At 43.7% G+C, this 16,857-nt stretch overlaps 1 protein-coding gene across 2 annotated transcripts in view; it reads right to left on the bottom strand.

Moving 5' to 3' along the window:
* The window catches only part of COL6A2 (collagen type VI alpha 2 chain), a 50,494-nt gene that overhangs the window by 6,469 nt on the left and 27,168 nt on the right, over nucleotides 1-16,857 (bottom strand). Inside the window, exons 18-28 of one of the 2 annotated variants that reach the window (XM_007660992.4) lie at nucleotides 16,156-16,218; nucleotides 15,749-15,799; nucleotides 12,680-12,715; nucleotides 10,641-10,703; nucleotides 8,925-8,987; nucleotides 8,413-8,448; nucleotides 7,297-7,342; nucleotides 6,055-6,207; nucleotides 4,773-5,225; nucleotides 3,656-3,694; nucleotides 195-841 (exon numbers count right to left, since the gene is read on the bottom strand). In XM_007660992.4, the coding sequence (XP_007659182.1) occupies nucleotides 546-841; nucleotides 3,656-3,694; nucleotides 4,773-5,225; nucleotides 6,055-6,207; nucleotides 7,297-7,342; nucleotides 8,413-8,448; nucleotides 8,925-8,987; nucleotides 10,641-10,703; nucleotides 12,680-12,715; nucleotides 15,749-15,799; nucleotides 16,156-16,218 (1,299 nt within the window). In that variant the 3' untranslated portion in view covers nucleotides 195-545. Of the gene's footprint in view, nucleotides 1-194; nucleotides 842-3,655; nucleotides 3,695-4,772; nucleotides 5,226-6,054; nucleotides 6,208-7,296; nucleotides 7,343-8,412; nucleotides 8,449-8,924; nucleotides 8,988-10,640; nucleotides 10,704-12,679; nucleotides 12,716-15,748; nucleotides 15,800-16,155; nucleotides 16,219-16,857 lie in introns of those variants that run through there. The other variant, XM_001514168.6, reaches the window with a different exon arrangement.

Genomic DNA, 16,857 nt, shown 5'->3' on the forward strand with positions numbered 1-16,857 from the left:
CAGAAACTTTTCAACCTTAGGAGGATGAGACTAGAGCACAAAATAGCCATACTAAGAATCTATGGACCCAGCATCGGCAAACGAGACTCGATGCCAGAAAGTGCCAGCCAGGAGAAAACATTGAAAAGTAATCATCCATGTGGGCTCTCAACTGGAAGGCAAATAGGATCTGGGAAATAAACTCCCTCCGGAAGTGTTGACGTGGTATTTAATGACGGTCACGGTATCAAGCCCACTTCTATACTGCACAAGGTACATATATATTAAAAAAAGTATACACGTAATTCTAATTTTAATCCAATCTAGACTTGCTATCTCACCCTGAACTGTTTTCATTTTTTGAGGCTGTGACTTCCTAAAGCCCTCGTTTATTCTTTCCCTCTTCTATTTCAGCACACACATATACATCGCGCTCCAAACCTCTCTGGGTTTGGTGGGAGAAGCCCGGAGAACGAGCCAATGAGGCTGGACTGCGTACGATATCTACTTGTTTTATATATATGTACAGAACAGCATCTCTTACGGATGTCAATTTCTTCAAGGCATCAGCACAGAGCTAATACAGACTCTGGATCTCCCACAATATCCCTGTGCACCATTTTAAAAGTGTCAATGAACAGGTCCATCCAGTCCTGCCGCTCATCCCCAGTGGCGAACTTGGCTCGCTCGGCGGTATAGACCAAGACAGCCACCATCTTGGAGTACGCGGCGGGGTCTTGGGTGTGCTTCGTAGAGTTTAGCAACTGTTGGATCATGGGGATGGTCCTTGGGAAAGCTATGTCGGCCCCCTCTTCCGTGCGGAGGAAATTAACTTGGATTTCGCCGCTAGGTGGCTGCCCATCTGCAAGTGAGTGTCAAAAGAATATTTTAAGGCCATTCCGGCATTGCTGTAGTTCTCGCCACCTGAAGTGGCTCACGTGTATTGGGCGGTAAAAGGGGAAGATCTAGGTAGAGGAGAGGTTGTGATGAAAGTCACGGAAGGGCAAGTAGATTGATGCTAATGTTTTTCCAATTCTGTACTCTTCATTTGCGGAGCTTAGGGCTTTCAAATATTGGTTAAGAGCGAAATGCTAATTCACGCTCCGCCAGGTGCCAGATTTGCATTTTCCTGTGGTTATCTGTGTTTTGGAGTCATTTAGGCTGAGACATTCCCCCTGAGGGTTGAAGGAATTCTAGACTTTAAGCTCCTTGGGGACAGGGATCATATCTACCAACTCAGTGGTACAGTATTCGCCCAAGCACCTTGTACGGTGCACGCCACACGGTAAGGGTTCAAAAAGTACCCCTGGTTGATTCACAAGATCGCTATACTGGACACTCAAAAGGATCTAATCCATTTGGCGTCCCTGTAATCCCTGGGGTGACCTGAAAGGAGAGCGGAGCTCAATCCTCAAACACAATCTTCTCACTAAGGAGTAGGCCAAAAAAAGACGGGGGATTATTGAATGTTCCTGCTTTGACCTAGAATCAATGCTGACTCAAGATTGCCAGAATCTGAAGAGAAAGTCAAAGAAGTGCCAATCAAACCTCTGCCAGGATCCAAGGGAAAAAGGATCAACCTCATTAAATGGGAAGCTTGAACCTTCTCACGAAACTTGTGAAACCAAAGCCACAGAGCTGCGCAGGGCTTCCTGTAACAAGTTTTCTAAATTATGGGCCTAACGGAGGTAGCCAGTAAAGCAGAAAAGCTAGGGAAGGTTAGTCTGCTTCTCGTCTTCCAGAATTTCAATAATCATGCAAATTTAAAGTATTACTCCACCTCATCTTGCAGCTGCTGCTTTCTAGACCTAAATCTTCGAACAGTGATAGGATCGGCTAACTACTTTTGGGAAGGTTGGCCCAGCCAAACGCTAGGGATCCACAATATTCTCTTGAACGGTCTTCCGGTTCTCAAACTGGAGCCCTTCCCCAGAGGCTTTTGGACAGGAGCCATTCCCAAAGGTTGGCCTGAATCCTAGGTCTTCAGTTGCCCCAGTCATATACTGTTTGGGCCATCCAAGTGTTCAGATCAGCTTGAGGGAGATTGTGCTTGAAAAACTCATCCTGCTCACCCCCTCCCTCCAGTTCATCCAGAACGGGAATGACAAAAGCATTAAGAATACTAATGAACAAAATGATTTCCAAATAAATACTCCTTCTCTCTTGGACTAGGCCTTTGGTAGGTCTTTCAGAGGTCTTTCAGGCTACCAACATGGCCTAGGGGAAAGAGCACAGGCCTGGGAGTCAAAGGACCTGGGTTCTAATCCCCGCTCTGCCAATTGCAGGCTGTGTGACTTTGGGCAAGTCACTTAATTTCTTGGTATCTCAGTTCTCCTCCCTCCTACTTGGACTGTGAACCCCATGCAGGACCGGGACTGTGTTCAACCTGATTAACTGGTATCTCCCCTAGAGCTTAGAACAGCTTAGAAATACCATAGGAAAAAAAATAACTGCCAACCAGTTGCCTGAACAGCAGACTTCTGATCTCTAGATATGATCGGCCTCATTTCACCATCACTGGGTTGCTCTGCCAAGCGACAGAGGTCTTTGTCCAGATGGTGAGAGGCACAGCTCAGTATCATCTTGGCCTTTCGTCAGGAGGACAGGACCAGTACTTACTTTGATCTTGAACGGAATGAATTTCAGAGTCTTTACCCCTAATTGAAGCTGGCTCACAAGGCAAAGATTGATGTATGATAGGATGACTATTCATCTCTGCTCAGAAAAGGAAGAAGGTAGGAAGAGCACGCAGTCATAAAAGTCATGCATACATAGAGCCCAAGCAGGCAAACAACAGGAAATAGCTGCATTATTTATTTATTGGAAGCTGCTGGGGTTGTTCTCTGAGGAGTTTGAGACTAGTTATAGTTCCAGAGCCTTTGGATGGAAGCTTTAACTGTTTCCAGATCACCCAAACTTAATCCAAATCTCTCCGCAGAGGGATTGTCCTATTGGTTCCCTCCTTGCTTAAGCACTTCGAGATCCGTTTTTTCTCCTCTAAGCAATGCCCAGCTGTTTCCGAAAAAGAAGCTTCAGAAATTATTTTAACCAAGCCAACGAGGCTGCTTCTGCCTTAAGCAACTCAATGGGCCAAAGGCTTTAAAGTAAACTATTTTTCAACTCCTTGAGTTCAATGGCCAACTGAGAGCAGGGAAAGGAACAAAGGGCCAAACAAAAAAATTCCTTGAAACTCCAACTCTTCCATTATCTGGATTATTTTGTACACACGGTACTAGAATAGCTGGCACATTCAACAAAAGGACTTAGAGCTCCTGGACACTGCTCTCTTCCCTGCTTTTCACACCCCCACCCCAATTCCCCAAACCCTCACACAGATTATTCATGCAGAGGCTCATTCTAGGTTCATAAAAATGGGAGAAACCAACAACCTGGAATGAGTTTGTAAATGCTCCAGAGTTTACACCGACAGACAAAACTCAGCCAAGATGGTAAAGAGAGAAGCGATGTTTGTGAGAACTGACTGGCACAAAGCAATCCCAATTTTGACTTTCCTTCTCTCTTGAACGATTCACTTCCCTCTCTCCCCCTTCCTTTCTCGGACAGAAGTCCGGGTTCTGATTGCATTTTTCACCCTTCAGTGGCCTGGAAAACAATTACTGATTACACGACAGCCTGAGGGAAATAGGGTTTCAGGGGTTGGGGTTTAATCCTTTACCTGTCTGACAGGGAAGCTCCGGGCAGACGATCTCTGGGTCTGTAGGAGAGAAGACAAATTGATTAGGACACATCCTCTTTCCCACACTCAAAGCAGGAGAGTGGTTCATTTGGCCACTTCCCATCAAGAAACATGAGAATATCTTTGACTCTGCTTAATCCTCCACTAGCTTCTGCTTCCTCTAGAACCCTGTGATGACTTTTTCATTTTCCTTTGGTTTGGCTGGGCCAGTGCCTATCTGCTTTTATATAATCTAAATCCTAACCATATTCAGGGTCCAGCCTAGGCATACTCGCTCTCTCTCTCTCACTCTCTTTCTCTGATCCTGGACAACAGCAGAACCACTAGGGGATGGACAGCATAACAAATGTATCTCGCCACCAATCTCTTGCCCACAACCTGCCTCTGGCTTGGAACATCCTCCCTCCTCATATCAGACAGAAAATTCCCTACTTCAGAGCCTTATTGAAAGCACATCTCCTCCAAGAAGCCTTCCCTGACTCAGCTCTCCACTCCTCTTTTCCCATTCCCTTCTGTATCACCTTGACTTGCTGCTTTCATTCATCCTCCCTCCCAGGCCCACAGAACATATGTATATATCTGTGCTTTATTTGTGTATTTATTGATGTATATTAATGTCGGTTTCCCCCTCTAGACTGTGAGCTTGTTGTGGGCAGGGAATGTGTGTTTGTTGTACTGTACTCTACCAAGCGCTTAGTACAGTGCTTTGCACATAGTAAGCACTCAAGAAATATGATTGAATGAATGAATAAATGAAAGTCTGCCAACTTGGAATTTCCCATGAGGTCCTGTTGTGACCCAAGGAGGAGGAAGGCCATCTCTCACTCTCCTATCTCTTGACCCTGAGGCCTTGGCATCCAATTTTGTTTGGGGATTCCACTCTTGGAGGATAACAAGCTGGAGGACAGAGGACTCTTGGCAACAGCGAAAGATCGGAGTTTACATTTCAGTGTTCACCAGTCTAAACATCTAGGGGATGTGTTCCTTTCCCACTGCATAAAGGCCCAGCACCGTATGTTTGGTGAAATGAACAGAGAGCTGGAAGAAACATAGTAGATTGGTTTGGGAAAATGAGGCAAAAGCAACAGCAACAGACCTGGGCAGAGCACATCCTCCATTTTATCGATGAATTCTTCAGCCACCAACTCAGAGAAGAGATTCATGCCGTGCACCTGGGATACGTTCCCACAGGCGATGGACTTCAGGGTCTCATCCTCTTGGCGTTTGTGGAACATGTCCCCGATGCCGATGGCGTTGACCGTCACGTCCACGTGGCAGAGGGCCCGCAGGTTGGCATCATTGTCCCGGGGATCGTGGCGCCCGTCCGTGATCACGACCGCAAACACCTTGGTCTTCTTCCGCCTGCTCTCTTTTATGAGCTTATTATAGGCAAACTGCAGGGCGGAGGGAGTCCAGGTGCCGCCGGCGATCCACTCTAGGTTTTTCACGGCCTCCTTGAAGCTAGAGAGGGAATCTATCCGCTCGTCGTCCAGCTGAATTGCCTCGAATGTTCCCTCGTGGCTGTACTGCACTACGCCCACGCGGGCCCCTGCCACCAAAGCCAAGAGATAAGTGGTCAGTGACTCATCCTGCAGGGGCACAGGGGACTACTCATTGCTTCCAGATTCCAGAGTCGAGTGAGATCCTCCCCACTCTCACCCTCATGTCCTTGCATCTCCTTTATGATCTTTCTGCCTTTCCTGAATCTTTTGGCATAGTAAATCTGTTCTAGGATGGTCTGGCATCACAGGAGGATGATTCCTGTAGGTGAGAACCAATGTCCTCAATTTTCTGTAGGTAATCTGCCCTTTTTAAGGATTTATTGCCTTCATCCCCTTAATTCCAGTTCTTGATCAGGTATCTGTGAGTTAACTTACCTTTCGACCGACTGCCTGGGATGCCAAAAGGGAATATAGATCTTCCCTTTGGCCCGGAGCTACTTTCCCCTTCTTATTTGATGGACCACCTCTCTACCCACCTTCAAAATCCTCCTAAAACCTCACCTCTTCCAAGAGGCCTTTCGTGACTAAGACTCCATTTCCCTCCCCGCCTCCCCTATGTATCGATTATGAACTTGGCTGTGTACCTGTTAAACACTCTGATATTCAACCTGGCTCCGGAACACTTATGTAGCTATCGTTACACTCCATTTCCCCTGTCATTTTTTCAAATGTCTGTGTTCCCGCTATAGACTATAAGCTTCTTGTGGGCAGGGATCGCATGTGCCTACTCTTTATGTCTTGTATTTTCCCAAACAGTACAGTGCTCTGCCCAGAGTAAGCACTCGATACGTTCCACCGATTGATTTATTGATTGATTCAATGATTTAGAATATGCACTTAGAAGTAGAACTATCTAGCCCACTCGTGAACTCTTACCTGTCTCAGACTTGGGGTCTTTGGCGATGGCACCAAGCCGGCTGACTACGTTGATGACAAAATTCTTCTCCAGGGAGAAGTTGGTAAAACCGATACTCTCCGAACTGTCGATGACAAACACGATGTCCACAGCACCACAGCGCTTCTCACAGTCTGGAAAAAGAAAGCCAATTAAGAAGGCAGACAGGGGAAGGAAGTTACAAAAGAGAAGAGACAGAGACTAAATAATAGTAAAATTTGGAGGCAGCAAGCCATAGCGACAGTCACAGCCCCCTATCATATGTAGGCACAGGGCAATGTGATAACATTTATAATCTTGGGGGTTTTCTGGCCAAGAGTTGGAAAACCAGTATCACTGTAAATCAAAACTGCCAAGACCAATAATTGTGCCCAACTGAGTTTTCAATAGTTTATTTTCTTGGCTTTTTTTTCCAGGAGAGAATGTGTAGTTCTGATTCTAGGATGTGTTGACATTGAAATGGGCATCTTTAGAAAAGTGGCACCCGGGCAGGCTAGTGGACCTCTATGATATGCTCATAACCGGTCTCCCTGGCCTCAGTGAAGCATCTCACCCTACATGGGTGACATATTATATACAGAGGCAGAACTCTCTCCATTAAGCACCTTCTAGTCCGTAAACTCCTTGTAGACAGGAGTCTTGTCTCTCTATTCTGTTGAATTACATGTTCCTCAAGCACTTAGTACAGTGTTCTGCACACTGCAAATGCTCCATTAATACCACTGATTGATAAATACCATTGACTGATAGTGAAGTCAAAGACGGGCTATTTCTCCCCATCTAGACTGCCAGCTCATTTAGGGCAGAAAATAGGTCTACTAACTCTGTTTTATGTTGTATCCTCCCACGCATTTAGTACAGAGCTCTGCAAACAGTAAGCGCTCAGTAAATTCCATTGAATGATTGATTGATCGATTGAGACCACCGAGAGAATGCTGGCAGGTGCTATTATGCAGAAAATACTCCCTCATGTTCAAAGAGACCCTCTGAAATCCTTCAATGTCCCAAGGATTAATTATCTTTCCTAGAATCTAATGTGCAGCCCGCTTTGGATAAATTATAAGTATTGGTAATGAAGGCTCAGGGTACTGCCAAAATCACTCTCTCACTAATGCCGTACCACCTTTTCAGATCAATAATCAATTTCCGACCAGATTTTCCTGGAGGTCAAGCAAGGACTGGCATAATTAGAGTTATGCAAAATGGAAATATATGGAACTCACCGCAGCAGCCACATGTCTCTCTCACGTAGGTCATCACATCACATTCCTGTTAAAAAAGAACAAAACAAGAAAAGCGGATTTAAATAGCTTGAACTTCATATGGTTTCAGCTTCCTTTGAAGCTAGAACTTTTGGAGACATTTCTTCCAAGGTTAATTGTATTAGTATTAATGAGAGGGTAATTGGTACGCTGAGAGGAGTAGTATGACCTAACAGAAAGGACACAGTCCTGGCTCTCTCAGTGGCCTGTTGAATGACCTTGGGCAAGTCACTACATTTTTCTGTGGCTCAGTTACTTCATCTGTAAAATGGGAATTAAATACTTGTTGTCCTTCCTTTTATTCATTGTTGTATTTTTTGAGCTCTTACTGTGTGCAGAGCACTGTACTAAACACTTGCTAGGTACAATTCTGCAGTAGACAGAGACAATGCCTACCCAACAATGGGCTCACAGTCTAGAAGATTATTACCACCATCTAGGGCAGGGACTTTATCCAGTTTCCATACATTTTATCAACCCCAGCATTTGGTTCAGCACTTGAAACATAGAAAACGTTTAACAAATACCACAATGACTATTAATAGGGAATGCAAGATTATGAATTTAGAGAGCACTGAGGCAGAATGGGTGGGACCAGAAAGTGGATCGAATCTTCTTGTTTTGAAAAGATGTTAAGCGAAACCCTCCCTGCTACTTCTTCTAATAAGTAGTCTTTGCTCTAAAAACACACAGAATATTGGAAGTCCTTGACTTCATTGAGATACACAAGCTCACAAATATTTCTACCAGTTTTACCTTCCCTCAGGCAATTCTCAAGTAGTAAAATGAACGAAATTTGCATTCTTTACCGTTTTACTGCTTTTCAGAATGTCATAATGTTCTGGGGAGTAAATGTTTTCACAGTTGGCTTGCAGTAATTTCTTTTAAATATCTTGGGGATCTCTTTCCTACATCACTGCACGAAGAAGGGCAGATGCTCCCCTGTCACTCCTTTCTTTTCATGAACTGAAGGATTCCTCTTTCTTTTTGGTGAAGGTGGAGAGAAGGCCATCAATTCCACTTACCACAACCAACAATATGCTACCACTAAAATCCAGAAAAATCAGTCCTACTTACTGTAAGACCGGGATCTCCAGGTGGACCAGGTTCACCCTGTAAAATGACAAAAAGAATGGGGCCAAATTGGTTTCTTGTACCTGAAGTCAAAGAAATGATTCAGTTTCAGATAGGGGCAGTGGAGAATGTTATAAAGTGGATTCAGCCCTGATGTGAAGGTGTCTCTTTGTATAGACATGGAGACACTGCTGAGGTTTCTGGGCCCTCTATAACATTTGTTGGTTAGCTCATGTGACCTTGGGGAGCTGGAAACCAAATGCACGAGTTCAGTGGAACTGCTGTTCCACCACCTAAGGAAGATGTGTGTTACCAACATTTTAAAGCACTTTATGCAGCTCTATTTTGTGTTTGAACATCTACATGGCTGTGAAAACTGGGACTACCACCAAAGACATCCAGTTCACAGATCAGTTTATGCAAATACAAACACACACGAACACCTCCCCCCTCCCCAACGCACACACTAACACACTCCAAAAGACACATCTGAATACCAACACCAGTTTCAGTACCTCTGGTCCTGGTCTTCCTGGAGGTCCTCTAAGTCCAGGTTCACCAGGGGGGCCAGGATCGGCCTGGGAAGAAAAAAAAATCCATCCTAAATTTAGTAACAATAGCAACAGTGAAAAAAGAACTGTACTAACAGGAGTCAGATGTATTGGGAATCTGGAAGGGAGAGGGTAACCTTTAGAGGGAGAATCATCCCAAGTGGTACAAAGTGGAAATGATATTTTTTTCTCTAGTCTCCTGGTGGAGCCTTTTCTGCCAAGATAACTGCGGCTAGAAGTGTACTGGAAAGAGTAACACCATGTAGATTTTTGTTAATGATAGTGATGTTTTGCTTTCTGCAGTTTCTTCTTATGTTTATTCCCTCCCCTTCCAACGTGTTTGACTCCTCACCATCACTGATGTGCTCTCGTGTGCACTTTTAATGTCCTGCCTAACTATTCTCATTAGGGCTGTTGCTGGTGGGGTATGAGACTTGTAACAAGTGGACTGGGATTGCACTGATCCCAGGGGGCGGGGAGTGTTGAAAGATTAGGGTTAGGCACATCTCCTCCAAAAGGCCTTCCTCAACTAGGCCCTCATTTCTTCTTCTCCCACTCCCTTCTGGGTCGCAGATTTGGATTTGCACCCTTCATTCACCCCTACCTCAACCCCACATCCATAATCTCTTTATTAATATTAATATCTGTCTCTCCCCCTACCCCGCAAGACTGTAAGCTTATGGGCAGGGAACGTGTCTATCAACTCTGTTATATTTTATTACCCCGAGCTCTTATTAGTACAGTGCTCTGCACTCAGCAAGTGCTCAATAAATACGAATAATTAATTGATTGGGGCCATAGTTACCTTCCTTAAATTGGTCCCTCCTCTCACTAAGTTCATGAGTCACTGACCTGGGGCCAACTTGGTATTACAAATTCTGTTGTGTAGTCTGGAAGAGGGGCAAAACACATATTAATGTCTGTGACCCTCTGGACTGTAAGCTCGTTACGGGCAGGGAGCGTGTCTGCTAATTCTGTTGCATTGTACTCTCTCAAGTGGTTTGTACAGTGCTCTGCACGTAGTAAGCACTCAATAAACACCATTGTTTGACTGACTGATTAAACCAGGAGAACGATTTACCCACAACAAACTCTACTTTGGATGTGGTGAGGGCATGGAGAAGCAGAAATGTGGGTTCTTTGCAAATTTTTGTAGACATATTCCCCAGTTCTCTAGGCTCCCAGAAGAGGACAAAAGAATCTTAGACAAGTCAGAGTCCAGCAAGGAGAAGGAAGAAAGAATGGTTGAAGCAATATTGAGCAGCCATTGCTTGGAAGAGCCAGAAAAGGGTTAAAGGGAAGTCCTTCCCTTCCTTAGCCTTCAGGGGAGTGCATGACCAGCAACCTTTATGAATTTAGGAAGGTTGTTTTGCCTAGGAAGTCCAAACGCTTTCTTCCATTTTATTCCATTTCAGGTCATATTCCTGTAAAGCAGAAACTAAGGCTAGGAAGACTGAGAGACATCTTTGAAGTCGGCCTGTTAATCTGTGGCAGAGCAGGAAGAAGAAACCAAGGCTTCTGATGACCACGCCAGGGCTCTGGTAAGCCCACGTTCAGTTGTTTCTCATCTATAAGTGGTGATCTCTACCCAAGGAATTGAAAATTTCAGGTGTTTTCCCATAATTCCTGGAGCTAAGGTACCTCCCGCATTACGGCAGCTATCCTCAAGAATATACTTACAGGGTCACCTTTCTCTCCTTTGCTTCCGGGAGCTCCTTTCAAACCAAAGTCTCCTCTTCCACCCTGTTACGCAAGAAAACACGTGTGTCTTAGACATTTACTGGTAATAGACTTTTCATTTAGGCAAAATTAGGAAAATAGTTATGAGGTCCAGAGGCCAAATAATGAGCTTATTAAGCTATGGAGGGCCAGCCCTCTAAAATAGGTAGTGTTCCCAGTAATTATCATCAGCAGTTACTGCAATTATCGTGCAAAATACCTTTGCTGTCATTGCCACGTATTACAAGGTTATGCCACTTCGAAACATGTCCAGAACCTTGAAACAGTATTCTCCTTATGCAGGGATAATATTAAATCGATATTTGACTCTGTTAGACCTGGACCAAATCTGCTGAAGGGCCAGATGTGGACTCCTGGAGGAATGCGCTCACCTCGGCTCTGTGCTCATGGGCTTATAGCACACAAATAATAGATCTCTTTAATAGACGTATTATTTATCGGGGATGCTGGCCTAGAGATCGAACAGGAAGTCATTCAGGAGGGTTCGTTTGACAGTTTTAATTTTGCCAAATGGAAAATGCATCCTTGAGACAGACTCAAGGTGGAATTTGGCACTGGGAAACCGAAACCTTTTCCACTTTTCAGAAAGCTGTGAGTTGTAAGTCCTAATTTGGCAGTAAGTAGGGAAAATAGTTTTGCTGAAAGGTAACAGATTTTCCTTGTCTTTATATGTCTTTCCAAAATTTGAAAAATACTGGAACAAATCATTAAAAGCGATGAGATAATAGGTCATTTTTCACATATATCCCTTCTGTTTATTACATAATTTTAATTTAATGACCTTAAAACCTGTTTCGTGGCAAGTCCCCCATTTTACAGACAAAGAATCAAGAAGGATAAATCTGTTTTGCCCAAAGTAATCCATCATGTGTATAACGAGTACTAAAAAATCTAGGATTCCAGCCCATTTGGTCAATGCACTGGACTAGTCTTCTCCCAAATACCCATAAATTGTGCATTAGTCAACTATTTATAGGATTTAGAGAGCATGTGTTTTCATAGTTACTGGTGGGAGGAAATCCCATGATTTCACCAAGATGTTTGTGTGGCATGAAGTGTTTAGTAACCAGCCTGCTGGCCACATGCTCAGTGTTTCATGTGTATTTCATTTTCACTTGAATTTAAAGGAAAATTGCCCTCTAAGTTAACTTTCTCTTAGGCATGCCAATTTGCCAACACCAAATAAAAATAACCATTGTTATCCAGAGAGGATTTTCTGAGCCAGAGTCTCTGTTTCGCCAGCCTCGGCTGTGGTAAGTCCACAGAGGGATAGGCCCATGGTGCCCGCTGCCAATTTAAGCTGGGAGCAGAACTGCTTTTGCTCTCTTCCGTGCAGAGCAGAGTTGAACTTGTACTTGGGCTCTCATTTAAATCCTTATTTCTGTGAACTGATGCTGGAGGTAGCTAATTGTGTCCCAGCATTAACTATCTCTCCAAGGGCTCTTTTTGCGGTCTGGCGCTACTGGGAAAATGTCAGGAACAGAAATAGCTGATCCTTTTCTGACCATGCTGCATCTTCAGACAGCACGGGCATGAAATCAGAGTCAGTTCACCTGCCTGACATTGGGTTAATAACAATAATGTTGGTATTTGTAAAGCGCTTACTATGTGCAGAGCACTGTTCTAAGCGATGGGGTAGACACAGGGGAATCAGGTTGTCCCACATGGGGCTCACAGTCTTCATCCTCATTTTACAGATGAGGTAACTGAGGCACAGAGAAGTTAAGTGACTTGCCCACAGTCACACAGCTGACAGGTGGCAGAGCTGGGATTCGAACTCAGGAGCTCTTACTCCAAAGCCCAGGCTCTTTCCACTGAGCCACGCTGCTTCCCTGTTCTAAATAGATTAGATTCTAAATAGAATCTATAATAAATAGATTCTAAATTAGATTCTAAATTAGGTTCTAAATAGATTAGACAAAACCTTGGAGTTTTTTCCCTCCCGTGTCTCATGCGATGGAAACAGCAACATTTTGTACCTCAGGGCCTCGAGGACCGGGTTCTCCCTTTTCGCCCTGTGAAAAATGTAAAGAAAAAAATTAGTCACAGAAAATAAAACAGTCAAATAGTCCTAGCAGGGGAAGGACTTTACTCAGAGAATTCTGTACAGAACTGGATCTTCTGCAAAATCATAATGCTTCCCCCCAGGAGTCTCAACCCCTTCAGTCTACTCTAATTGCTTCAATTCAGTTCATTTGACCTTCTACACAACCACCTAAATGGTAAATGCCACATTCCAACTTAGTTCCTATTCATGCACAGAAGCTGGACCTTTCAATTTAATTATAAAGTAATAACAATAATAATACTAATACTAGTAATGTATTTGTCAAGAGCTTACTATGCACCAAGCATTGTACTAAGCACTGGAGTAGGTACAAGATAATCAGATTGAACACAATCCCAATCCCAGATGGGGCTGAGAGTTTAAGGAGGAGGGAGAATGGGCATTTAATATTCATTTTGCAGATGAGGAAACTGAGGCACAGAGAAGTTAGATGATGTGCCCCAAATCACACAGCAAGCAAGTGGCGGAGCTGGGATTAGAACTCAGGTCCTCTGTCTCCCAGGCCTGTGATCTTTCCACTAGGCCACACTGATTGTCAGTGTGATTTAGTCTGAGCAAGACCTTAAGTATCTTTCATTTTTTTAAACGGTATTTGTTAAGCACCTTCAATGTGTCAAACATTGTTCTAAGTGCTGGGGTGGGTACAAATTAATTTGGTTGGATACAGTCCCTGTCCCGCAGGGGGTTCATAGTCTGAATAATAGGGAGAACAGATATTTAATCCTCGATTTACGGTTGAGGAAAATGAGGCTAAGTGAAGTTAAGTGACTTGCCCAAGGTCACCACAGGAAGCAATTGGCAGACCTGAGATTAAACCCAGATCATCTGACTCCCAGGCCTGTGCTCTTTCCACTAGGACATGCTGCTTCTTTCTGTAGCATTTCTTCTTGGTGCAGATCTCTTCATCTTACTTATTTTCAGGACTATCTTGGGTAAGGAATCTGACCTGATAAGGCTCATTTCTGTATCACTGTGTTATCCTTAAGCTACTGCAACTCCAAGATCAAAGAGTTGTTATTCAAAACGGCAAAATATCAGGAATAAAGATCCTAATATTCAGTGAGGAATAAAGCCTTCTTAGGAGCATTATTAAAGCTTTTATACTATTTGTGCAACATGACTTTGAGCCCCGGCCTGGGAGTCAGAAGGACCTGGATTCTAATTCTGTCTCTGCCATAAGTCTGCTGTGTGACCTTGGGCAAGTCACTTAACTTCACTTAGCCTCAGTTTTCTCAAGTGTAAATTAAGGATTAGGACTATGAGCCCCATGTGGGGCAGGGACTGAGTCCTACCTGATTAACTTGTATCTACTCCAGTGCTGAGAACAGTACTTGGCACATGATACCGTAATTATTATTATTATCAAACATATTTAATGAGCACCTACTGGGTGCAGAACACTGAGCACTTTTATTATTATTATTATTATTATTATTATTAAGTGTTGTTGAGTCGTTTCCGATTCATAGCGACTCCATGGATATACTTTCTCCAGAACATCCTGTCCTCTGCCATAGTCCACAACCTTTCTAATGGTTCTTTCATTATCATTGTGTGCAGGGAGCTGTCTATTAATTCTGTGTATTTACTCCCCCAGTGAGCTTACAGTCTAGAGGAGGAGACTGACATTGATATAAATGAAGTATGGATATCTACATAATTGCTGTGGGGCTGAGGAGGGGGTGAATAAAAGGAGGAAATCCAAGTCCAGGAGTGATGCAGAAGGGAGTGAGAGAAGAGAAATTGAGGTTTAGTTGAGGAAGGTCTCTTAGAGGAGATCTGCTTTTAATAAGGCCTCAAAGGTAGGGAGAGTGATCGTCTGTCGGATACGAAGAGGGAGGGCATTCAGGGTGAGAGGTGAGGGGTCGAAGGTGAGATAGATGAGGTCGAGGGATAGATGAGGTCGAGGTACAGTGAATGGATTAGTATTAGAGGAGTGACAATAGGTGTAGATGGATGGAGGTAAGAAGGGACCCAGAACTGAGCCTAGGGACTCCCACAATTAGGGGATGAAAAGTACTGAGAATGAGAACCAGGGGAGGATAGTGTCAGGGAAGCCAAGGTTGGATAATGTTTCCAGGAGAAGACGGTGGTTACAGTGTCAAAGGCAGCTGAGAGGTTGAGGACGATTAGTATGAAGTAGGAACTGTTGATTTGGGCAAGGAGGAGATCATTGGTGATCTTTGAGAGGGCAGTTTCTGTGGTACAAAGGGTGATGTGAAATCTTTTTCTTCTATCATATCATAATAATGATGGCATTTTTTAAGTGCTTATATAACCTCTGATACCTCTTGGGTTGACTTCATATAAAACAGAAATGTATTGTTACTGAAAATACTGAAACATTTAGAATTGTTTCAGTTTCAACTAAAGGAATTTCTCAAGCAACAAAGACAGCCCTTTGATATAATGTAACTTGCCTGCTAGGATCCCACTAGGAAGCAGCCTCTTTTACATTCTGTAGGCCTGACCTTTCTTTTCCCTGGGAGAATATTTGGATGATTTCTTATAAGTTCAAAATTCTTGTGATATTCTTTTCCTAGCCTCTAGTTGTGATTATTCTCTATGTTATTGGTATTTGTTAAGCATTATTCTCTATGTTTTTGGTATTTGTTAAGCACTTACTTCGTGCCAGGCACTGTTCTAAACACTGGGGTAGATACAATCTTATCAGGCAGGACACAGTCCATGTTCTGAAGGGGCCTCACAGCCTTAATCCCCATTTTACAAATGAGGTAACTGAGGCACAGAGAAGTTAAGTGACTTGCGTGAGGTCACTCAGCCGACAAGTGGTGGAGGTGGGATTAGAATCCAGGTTCTTCTGATTCCCAGGCCCATGCTCTATCCACTAGGCCAAGCCACTTCACTATCATTTATAACTACAAACAAAGATAAAATCTCAGCATGTGTAACATTATCTTTTGACCTAAAGGGCTGTACATTCTCTCTCTCCCTCTCCCTCCTCAATTCTTTTACTTACCGGTTCTCCTCTAGGACCAGGATAACTAAAGCCAGGTCGACCTCTGTCTCCCTATAAGGATTGAAATAAATAGTTTATTATACCTTTATTTAGTCACGCAATTAAAGAAGCTGTAACACTTGTAGAGATTGGCATGAAGAAAAAGGGAGATGGCAGAAGGGAAATGGGGAGCAGTGATACTTCTGTGGTGCCAGGCTTCAAATGTCTTCCGTGTTTTGCTCAGACAGAGGCACTGCCTCCCATCAATTAGATGTTAGCTCACACGTCCTCCTTCCAGCCACGTCTTTCAAAAGTGTTGGCAAGTTGGGGTGAAAGGATGGGTTTTAAGGACAGAAGTTTCCTTCCTTTAGAATAGGGGTCTTTGGCAACACAAAAATCTCATGGAATCTTCTCCGGAAAATGCATACCTTTGGTCCTCGAGGGCCCGATTGGCCCCTGGGTCCTGCATCACCTGGATCCCCTCTTGATCCCTGAGGGAGTGACAGAAAGCACAGATTGAAGAGAAAAATGAGACGATACCTTGACTCACACCTAACAAAGATAATGATTTTTGTCTTTACCCGTTGGAGGATGTGATTACTCTACTGTCATTTCGTGGGACTAGGCAAAACCCAATTCATCCCCCTTTCATGCTCAACATGGCGAGGCATGATTTTCTGCCAAGGGAACTGGGACATATAGGTGAAGTGATGATCTCAGAAAGGTCACAGACCCTGAATCCAAGATCAGTCTTTTTTGGTTCTTTTTGAGCCTTTTAGATCTCACGTCTATAGCTCCACAGTGTTAAAAGTTAGACTTGTTTAAGGCTAGATTCTCTAGTTTCCGAGGAAGTGATTGAAAACCCAATAGGCTTAAATCACATAATTGCTTAATATTCTGTGTTCTTTCTGACGGGTATCCTTTCTTGGAACTAATGTCTCGCCACTATCCTTACCACAACTTAGTTCAGAGAGGTAAAGTGGGAAGAGTGATGCAGAGAGGAGATAATTTTGCACACACCCTCTTTTCATCCCGAGTCCTGATTTTTCTCCTCAACAATCTCTTTGGTATTGGGGCCACATCTGTGTAGTGGTGGAGGCAAAAGAGAAGCAGCAGAATTTCTGGTAATA

This window comes from Ornithorhynchus anatinus, chromosome 7 (assembly GCF_004115215.2).
Source record: "Ornithorhynchus anatinus isolate Pmale09 chromosome 7, mOrnAna1.pri.v4, whole genome shotgun sequence".
Taxonomy (NCBI): Eukaryota; Metazoa; Chordata; class Mammalia; order Monotremata; family Ornithorhynchidae; genus Ornithorhynchus; species Ornithorhynchus anatinus.